This window comes from Nematostella vectensis, chromosome 3 (genome assembly GCF_932526225.1).
Source record: "Nematostella vectensis chromosome 3, jaNemVect1.1, whole genome shotgun sequence".
Lineage (NCBI taxonomy): Eukaryota > Metazoa > Cnidaria > Anthozoa > Actiniaria > Edwardsiidae > Nematostella > Nematostella vectensis.
Genome location: NC_064036.1, coordinates 8,333,781 through 8,343,732, shown reverse-complemented (window position 1 = coordinate 8,343,732; position 9,952 = coordinate 8,333,781). Strand labels below are relative to the sequence as shown.

Sequence of the window (9,952 nt, the reverse complement as noted above, 5' to 3'; positions counted from 1 at the left end):
CGTATAGTTATACGCCACTTTCCTCATTCCTATGACTATGGGGTTTCGCAGGGGCTCCGCTAAAAATATGACTCTGTTTATAAAGCGATCACTGTTGAACTGTTGAAAAGTTTGTACATATAGGCCTACACAGCTAATTCTTTTAATTGGTGAACATACTACTCTGTATCTAGAAGGGAACATCTCAGACGTATGAAATACTCTATATAAATCTGAGTTGTGCTGTTGATTTGTTGCTGGAATGCTCCAAAATTTGAAGATGAAAGTATTGAATACATTGATCCTGCTCAATATTCAATATCTATGTGTGCTGCAAACTTGGTCATATCAGGAAATAAAGCTAAAAAGTAGGGCTCGTGAATAATTCCCCCCCTCCCCATAATGGTACCCTTTTTCGGACCCCCACCCCCTTACAGCGGTAAAAAAAAATCGGAGACTCCCCTCAATTATCTCTACATTTCATTCATAACTTATATATAATAAAAACCTACAGATGGAGCAAGTATAACAAAAGGAAAGTAATGCCACTTTGTAGAAATAAACTTTATTTATAAACTGTATTTATTTATACATCTTTCGTTACTACATTATCTTCGTTGGTTTATTTCGGGGTTCCAGGAATACCCTACTCTAACCTTGAATGATTTGTCTTGGGGCTAACTAATTGTATATTGTACTAGCATCTTGCCCAACCCGCGGCTTTTTTCCTCGCTCCAAAGCAAACCAACATCTCAGTGGTGTAATAGAGCATGTGGGACCCAATATCTCAGTGGTGTAATGTGCAATGTGCAACCCAACATCTCAGTGGTGTAATAGAGCATGTGCGACCTACATCTCAGAGGTGTAATAGAGCATGCGCGACCGTGTGGTCGTGAGGACTGGGAGCCTGGCGCCAGCTGAGGTTTTTGTTGGAGGTACACACAAATATATGGAGAGTATATTACGATAGCGCTACCGTAAAGCGTTTGCTTTTTCTGCCATAGTAACATCACTTTTAATGCAGCTTTAGAGTTCTATATCCGTTTTTAAGTAAAATAGCAGTCTTGAACACGGGGTTGGCAGGGGAGACGATCTCTTGCCACGTTGGGTTTGCATGTAGTGAAAACGACCCTCGACACAGAGAAAAGGCAAAGCAATGTCTGGTCGTATGACCATTGGCGGCGCGCTAGGGCTTATCCTAGCTTGTAGTGTTGGCGTTTTCTTTCTGTATCGCTTAGAAAGTGAGCCACTTGTCCCTCCATTTCACCGCGGAATGGACTTAAGATCGATCTTCGAGCTCAACGAAAACCCGCAAAGCCAAGCAGTTCTAAAACTTGTTGAGAAAATGATCATCCGACTAGACGCTAAACCAGACAACCTAGAAGACCTGGCAAAAAGTTTTTCTAACTCCCTTGCGTGGGGTAAGAAACCTAAGGTCATTCTGGTATATACGTCATTTTTTGGTGACCTCCCATGGTTATTTCTTAAAACAAGCGATATTCTCAACTCTTTTGTCGACAAAGCAGTGAGTCCACTGTTTCATTGTCGCCTAACGTATAACAAAAGCGAGCTCACCATTAGTGATGCCGTAGTTTTCCACGGTAGAGACCTCCCATCAGTGAAACACATGAAAGAGCTCATAAAACAAAAGCCTCCAAGCCAACGATGGGTATTTTTCATACTGGAAAATCCCCACCACACTTGGAAACCTCTCGATAAATTGAACGGAATGTTTAATTGGACGATGACCTACAGACGCGACTCCGATATTTTTGCGCCGTATGGTATGTATTATGAAGATCCTTCAAATAAGCGAACTAGTAACAGGAATTACGCTATGGGGAAGGACAAACTGATTGTATGGCCTGTTAGTAACTGCGGTTACCCGCGCGAGAAACTTGCTTTAAAACTGAGTAAGCTGATTCCTGTTCACGTATTCGGTGGGTGTAGATCGCGATTTCCTAAACACAGCGAGGGGACTAGCTGTAGACGATTTACGAAGGAATGTGACAACCTTATGAGAAGATATAAATTCAGGCTTTCTTTTGAGAACAGGAACTGTAAAGATTATATCACGGAAAAGTATTGGGGACCTCTGGAACAAGACATTGTACCGATAGTGCTTGGGGGATCCAACTACGATAGCAATGTGGCTGTACCGGGATCTTATATAAATGTCATGGATTTTCCATCCCTAAAGGCATTGGCCGATTATTTAAATTACTTAGACAAAAATGATACGGCTTATAATGAGTATTTTGCATGGAAAAAGAAATATTCCGCGAGACATTTCGAGAGTTCATACACATGCCTACTGTGTGCGGCATTGAACTTACAGATACAACCAAAAGTTTACAACGATTTAGAGAAGTTTTGGGGTATTGACGAAAACTGTAAAATACATGATCAAAAAATGTTTAATCTCACCAATCAATGACGCACATTTATCATGTATGTACTTGTATACGACAAGAATAATCAGTTTTTTTCAATTAATGTTTTTTTTTTAAATATCATTCTTGATGGAAATAGAAAGACAAAATCATTGGTCATTTTCCGCTTTCCCAGAAATTAAACATCACTAACTAATAAGTTTAATGGGTTATTTTAGAAAATTTGCTAGGCAAAGGGGAGATACATATTTGTCAGTGGAAAGGTGTAGCAGGGCAACCGCTAGAAATGGAACTGCTGGTTTTGTATAGCTCATTCGAGAGCATTTATAATTGATAGTTTACTTGCGCGCTTAGGATGTCTTTAAGTGCCTAAGAGGCTCACAGGGAGTTGTTTTTTAGCTTAGCACCGGGCGCCGAAAAAGTAGACAAGAGATACAAACGCACACAAGCACTAAAAATAATCAACAACGCAAAGCTAAAAAAACAACTCTAACTTTATTCAAAGGCCTGGCTAAACGATAAAACATGTACATTCAACACAAATGTTTGATGAAAATGTTTTGATCTGGTTCAAACATCTGAACGTGTTGAAAAAGCCAATTTAGTGCCATGTTTTGTGGGTGGCTAAACGTACAAACATTTGCGTCAAACGCAATGTTTGACAAACATGTTTGACAAACATGTTTGAATGTTTAGCCAGGCATTAAGACCATGTTACGTTCTTTGATTGACTTTCAAGGCCTCTCGCGGGTAATTGTTTTAGAAAACACGTTCAAATTGAGACCCGTTTAGTAGTCCTTTCAAAGTGTGCGCTCGATCTGATCTTTGGCGAACATAATCACCAATGCTTCTAGTTTGCAAATTTTGAAATAAAAATGAGATATTAATAATAGGCGAGGCGCGACGCACGTGCAAATCAAGTCGAAGTTTTGGGGGTTTAGTACAAAATCTAAAAAAAATATGTATTTGCAAACCACTCTATTTTGCGTATATCAGCTCAGTCACAATTGTTGTCGTATATGACAAGCGGACCACCGAGTTGATTCCTTGGAAATATAGAAGAGTAAGTTACAGTAGTAGAGGAAGACTGACACTCGATTGTTTTCAGTATTCTAAGGAATCGATTCGGTGTTGTCATATATGACATCGAGTGGGACGGACCCCATATACGCAAAGTACGGTGGTGATTGTCCTTTAAAAAAAAATGCTCGGAAACGTTACATTTATTTTGTTTTCTTTAAAGACCTTAAAATACGTCAAAACGTCAAATGGTTTATAAAAGATCCCTGAGTCTGTGTACCGTATATGCGTCGTCGAGGTGACAAGACCATCGCATCAAAACTCGTATCGAGATAACGTGCCCCATAATTATCTGTCATAAATCAACAACCTGAGAAAAAGAAAGACAAGAAGTTATTAAAAGAGCCAATAACCTTCATGGAAATATGAACCTACATTTGGTTAGGGTTAAAGGGGTACTTGGGAGAAGAGAGTTTGTTTAAAATTTGGTGTTGAGAATTTTTTTGAAAGTTTGATAACAGTCAAAATCATGCGAAGTGACCATAATGTCTATATTAAATGGTCTGTCAAATAAAACAAATACTTTTTATGGTTTTAAAGTCTCACATCGAACGGTTAAAAAAGTAATAAATGGATTTTGTAAAATGACCATCGAAGACTTGGCGTCTAGCTGGCGACTAGCTTTACATTGTTATGATAGGTTATGTAGGATAATACTGATTTTAGTAATTTTAGTTAACGAATATAGAAGTTTAGATATTTAGTATAGATAGAAAGCAATGTTATAAAAGTTTAATATTCTACCTGTAACAATTAGCAAATACGCAAGTTCTGGATATTTGTGCTAGTTTAGGCATTTAATCACGTGTTGGAAATGTTGCTAATCGTTTTCTTAGTTTTATTGATTTAGCTCAGTGGCGGATCCAGGGGTGGCGACGGGGGTGACATGTCACCCCCCTCTTGGGCGAACAAAAAGAGTTTAAACATAAAAACATAAATCGTTACAAATTGTTATAGCCGAATTGGATGTATCGCGATGCTATTCACTTGACAAAAAAACAGACAATGTTCGTGGGCCACTGCACTAGGCGAAACAAGACATGCATTTTAAATCAGAATGTTCAGACTGGCAGAACAGAAAAGCACTTGTCAACAACATTTTTTAACCCTAAAATATAGCACATTGGGTTTGGTCGAAGCAATTTATAACCATAAGCTCTAGAATCACTGTGAGACCAGTGATAGGGCGATCACCCTATCGTCTACTTTTATGGAGAGCCCCCCCCCCCTACCACTTGCTAGACGGGAGAGTAACCGGCAAATTTATGCTCGCACATAGTAGAGTGCTGGATAAGCAACTGCTATTTACTTATCAACATGCTCCACTGGCAAAGCTTTAGCAACAGCGATATAAGAAACCCTGGCAAAAAATGAGATTTTAACCAAATGCCGCGGGCATAGGCATATGAGCTCATCAATGAGCTTGGATAAGAAAGCACGTTATGTGGGAATAGCTAAGTCAGCACCGGACGCCGATTATAAAGGATGCTACCTTCATTCACTAAATATAGTCGTTTGCCACGCCTGCAATATACAGGCCCGTAGCCAGGATTTTGAGCGCGGGGGGTTTGTTTACCCGTTTAGCGGACCATTTTCTCTTAGGAAGCTCGTCCTAGCTCGCAGTGGTACTCAATTTCCTTCATCAGAGCGGACCTTCCAGTCGAGTGGGGTGGTTCTTCCGAACCCCTCGAACCCCCCCTCCCCGGCTACGGGCCTGAATATAGTACGCAACATTGGGTTCTTACCATGAGCTTTTCAAGACAACTCGCCGGCAGAATTCCTTTGAAATTGTGTTGTGATTGATGCACTTGCACCCGAAAATAAAAAGCGCAAACTTGAAGAGTTTCGCAAAATTTGCTGGGTCGCACGATAGAATACGAAAAAGTGTCGATCGACAGGATGGAGGTATGTAGGTGTTTTATGGCGGATGACGTTTCCGTAGTAAGAGGAGCTGTTATGCTTTTGGTTCTCTATAATTCAAAACTTCAATAAGTAACGTGATTTTTACAAAAAGGGAAAATAAAAGTATTCTCGAAACTTTGTAGAAGAATTTGTAACATGTAATATAATTTCTTAAAATCTGGAAAAAAATCGAGGCAGCCTGTGAAAATAGTCACCCTCCCTTTCTAAATCCTAGACTCGCCACTGTTAGCCTTAGTAGTGAGTTGGTCGCTTAATTTGTTGTTTGATTCTGATTGGTTCGTACCGATTACTCATGGCTGCATGCCTACTGTTTTAACTCTTTTCCAGCCTTTTTCATTTAGTAGTGAAACTGCCAGGAACATATTGATTGCACAACCTTCACTCGCTGTTGACATTAACTGGTGGAAACCTTAGCATGGTACGCGTAGGACATCCCACGCTCGTAAGGAGAAGCTTAAGCTAGCTGCGATGGCAAACTGATTATCTATGCTAATCTGAGTCAGCAAACACCGCACCCACGCTACTTGAGTTACTCCTTCTCTCCCCTCGCATTTAGTAACTTTCGATTACAAGTTTGATATTTGTTTCTCCGAGTTACCTCTTTACTTTTCCTACCTTCTCCCCTAGTTTCATGGCAAGGGACATTCGTTTTGTATCCTTTTACTCTTCTCAAAGCTTTCCTTTGGCCTCGCTAATTTTGCCGACAGCTAATGATATCTGATGTAACTGTTTGCATTGTCAGGTACTGTCCAATTACTGCACACGTGGTCAGTACTTGTCAATCAAACGTACTACCTGTTTTACTACAAATAGGACCACATTGTAAATCCTCAACTCACTCGCATATCTCAACTGTACCACTGAGCTTACCAAATTAAAGGTACGATCCTCGGTCAAAACAGTCCTCCCGACTAATCATTACAACATAAATATTTGTCATTTCATCTTGATTCAAAAGGAAACCTCACAAACCCTTCGAAAAGCCCAAATACACTGAAATGGCTTGCCACAAAAATTACCAGCAATCAATTCTCCTTTTAAAGTGATACTTGAGGTTGCTTTATGCCAGAGTTACTTTGGTAGCGTGCCGCACCTAGTCATGATATTTTATAAATGGAAACAAGGTCTGGGCGAGCACAAAAGCAGTTTTTGTCGTCTGCGAGCATTAAAAAACATTTTGCGAACAAGAAAAATTCATATTTAATTGTTCAAGCAAAGTATACTATATAAGCCTACAACATACGAAATTATGTTTTTACAGATATATTATTTGAGTTTATTCAGGCGGATGGCTGTATCGTAGGCCGGCGATTACTGTGTCTAAAGTGTGTACGGGTGGCGGCAAAACACATTGCCATCGCTGTGTTATCTTAGACTTCGTTGACTCAGGCGCCCTGTGGACGAGCGCTAGGAGGCTTGGGTCCGGCTCACAGAGATTAATTCTATTCAGTACCTGACATCCTTCGGATAACGCATTCAGCACTATGCTATCACTACCGGAGTCCAAGGAGGCAAAGTTTATAAGTGAAAGAGACCGCAGCAACTTGCAATGGCGGATCAGGTTCGGAATCAACATGGTATCAGACAATGCTGCCTTGCCAAACGCTCCGTACTCCAGTACTTCCAGTCTTGGTAATGCGACAAGGACCTCTGCCATGGCTGCTGGACTGATATTGGATGACTGATACACACCTAAGCATTTCAGGAAGGGCGCGGCTTGTGCAAGGGTGAACAAAGCGTCTGGGGTCAACGTGAGACTCCATCTGACGTCCAGCATCTCCAGGTTCATACAACTTCGCTGTGTAGCCATCTCAAGAAGAACTTCATCTGTGACAGCACGTCCGACGCCACAGTACGACAGATTAAGATAACGCAGACTGTGCATGCGGCTAACTAGACTGATGAGACCAACATGGGTCAGCTGCGCACATGCTGAGATATCAATTTCCTCTAGCCGTATATTCTTCCAGGAATAGCACTGGAAACACTCGTCTCGGACAGGTGTATACCGCAGTAGAAGCGTTTTCAGGCGTTTACAACAGGATAGGAACTCGGAAAATGTTGTCCCGTACACAAGTTTACAACCATTTAGGCACACAGATTCCAAAAGTGGACAGGATTGTCCGACTTTTGCCAGTACTTCGTCTGTAATTGTGTCACAGTTTGTGCAATCCAATATGACTAATTGCTGCATCTTGGTGAAAATATGTGGTACAGCTCCCTTTGATGACATCACTCCAATGCCAAGATACTTTACTGAGCAGAAATGGCGACTTATACGACGCATAAAAGTGAAGTCCCCCTTAACTGGTCTCAGTTCTAGGAGTTCTAACTCGGGTGGGAACTCATATACCACGGATCTTTTGAGCAACGGACTTCTTAGCTTAGAACCTCTCCCAAAAATTAGGTATCTGAGGTGCTTGCATTTTCTGGTTAACTCCATCAAAACTTCGTGCGAGATGCGACAGCCTCCAAGATTAAGCGTGACGAGTTGAGGTGAAAACCTTGTTCGTATCAGCGCCGTGAGTATTTCCTCGTTTATGCTTCCGGCAAACCTGCGCAGGTTTACAGCTTTCCATAGCGAATGGTCATAAGCAATTCTCTGCCATTGATAGCAAACTCTAGAAACTTGGCCGAGGTCTGCAACTGACAAGAAAGAAAATACTTTCAAAACCACGACGTCCGGTAAGCCATCCATGCAGTTGCATTCAAAGGCCTTATTCTAGAGTATCGACATATTTTTCTCTCTTTTGGTATTTATCTTATCATTTTGACAGGTTCTTATTGAAGAACGTATTGTTATCTATATCTAATCAAGGTAGCTACTATGACGTCACATTAATCAAAGCCCGCTCAGTTCGCTTGACATGCAACATGACGATCGCGCAATCTTTCTATCTTAATAGAAGAAGTTATCATCTAAAAGAAAAGGAATTTTCTTTTTAAATTAATTTAATTCTTCAACAGAAAAATCGTGACAGCTATTTTTCTATTAATAAATTAATAATGGCCTTTTCGGGCTGCGCGCGCGTGTTTTTATTCTTCCGCGCAATTTTACCGTTTTTCCTAGCGCGAGCAGAACGACAAAACAGATTTGATAAAAGTCTGCTGGTTTTGGAGATGGTAGAGGGGAATTGTTACAAAAGCACAAGAGATGGCCATATTCCCAGGACCCAGGTCCGTAGCGAGGCTTTCTAGCGGAGTATCGTGTAGCCATTGATAGTGGATAGTGAGGGGTAGACACCATTCAGCATCCTCTCTGGCGAATAATAAAGCTTGTTTCAATCGACACGGTGGCCTAGGTGTGGTATCGATTATAGAGAGCATTCTTGCAATTGAATGTGTTTTGAGGCTATGGACTGAACTAGAAAAAAAAAAACGAATAAAAGTTCAATTTGCGGAGACTAACTGTCTTTTGGATTACACAATGCCTGAGTATTAAAAGCTTATTGAGATTATTTTTGAATGTGGATACTTCTAGCGGCTGGTATAGGATTAACCCATTGACTCCTGGCTTTTTTGGAGCTGAATTTACAAAAAACAGACTGAAAACAGATACCTCCCCCCCTATTCTAAGTTTTATACAGCCCGTCAAAGTCAAACACAGCTGCACCTAGTCAGCGGTATCCAAGCTTTCCAACAGTGCTTTGCGGTCCCCACTTTTAATCCCTCGTCGATGTGCTGAAGCCAGCACAAGTTGATGGTTGCTTGTATTTTTCATCAAAAATACAGCTATGAGCACATTAGGAGAGTGTCTCAGGACATCATGAAGTCTTTTGGGGCATAATTGAGTGCTTTGCTTATGGATATTTGCAAGCAAAGGTGGATTCGTGATGATTTTTTCTTGTTTGGCTTTGCCCGGATGAGAAAATAATTTTTTAATGAATCACCACAGCTCTCCTAAATGCTGTCTTTTCTGAAACCAAATTGATTCCAAAATTGTTTACACTGCTATTCTGGGTCTGTATGACCTGGAATTGATTTGTTTGGCTTCGGGGTGAAAAGACTTATAAAAAACCATCTGACTTTGGGGAGAGGAGTGTTGACTGGCCCTCCCCTCGTGAATTTTCCCCTGGATCTCCCAGAATGCTTTGCAATACGTAAAGATATTTTCGTGGTTGTACAATCCTTCAAGGAATGGACATGAATGGACGTGTTTTGAGGCCAAGGAAATGTACCTGGAGGATCAAAATAGAGGTATCTATTTGTGTCTTGAGCTGTGTTTGCTGATCTCTCTCCCTTGTGTGGTATTTTGAGCGTTTTATTGAGAGGGGTGATTCTGCTTTTCTCTCCTTGTTCGATTTGAGATTTGTCAAAGAACCTGTGCTATTATTTGGCTTAAGAGTAGATGCCAACACCTTGGTTGGATGCATATCTGCAAGACCATTTATCCCTTAGACTGATGCCTGAGTATCTTCATCTTGTTGTGTTTATTTTGAATTTATGAATTTTTTGGGTTGTGGGTACTTCCCAAAGCCGGTACAGGCCGGTTGAGGGGTCAATCTGTTAAATGGGTTTGAAACTGATGAGAAAAATGTGGAGACTAGATAGAAGCTCCAAATTCTTCTAAAAGAAGG

General features: G+C 40.8%; 2 protein-coding genes across 2 annotated transcripts; one reads left to right on the top strand and one right to left on the bottom strand.

The window, feature by feature from the left end:
• Window positions 1–886: 886 nt before the first annotated feature.
• LOC5512058 (alpha-(1,3)-fucosyltransferase 7) lies at window positions 887–4,040 on the top strand. Its single transcript, XM_032381516.2, has one exon. It carries the CDS (start codon window positions 1,136–1,138, stop codon window positions 2,414–2,416), a length of 1,281 nt encoding a protein of 426 aa, XP_032237407.1. The 5' UTR covers window positions 887–1,135; the 3' UTR covers window positions 2,417–4,040.
• Window positions 4,041–6,557: 2,517 nt separating this feature from the next.
• Window positions 6,558–8,268, bottom strand: LOC116618146 (F-box/LRR-repeat protein 2-like). The gene has a single exon (XM_032381515.2). The coding sequence runs from the start codon at window positions 8,071–8,073 to the stop codon at window positions 6,652–6,654; it is 1,422 nt and encodes a 473-aa protein (XP_032237406.1). The 5' UTR covers window positions 8,074–8,268; the 3' UTR covers window positions 6,558–6,651.
• Window positions 8,269–9,952: the final 1,684 nt, after the last annotated feature.

What these genes read in the sequence shown, in the direction of transcription:
- LOC5512058 (XM_032381516.2), top strand. Translation starts at nt 1,136, where the DNA reads ATGTCTGGTCGTATGACCATTGGCGGCGCGCTAGGGCTTATCCTAGCT.
- LOC116618146 (XM_032381515.2), bottom strand. Translation starts at nt 8,073, where the DNA reads ATGGATGGCTTACCGGACGTCGTGGTTTTGAAAGTATTTTCTTTCTTG.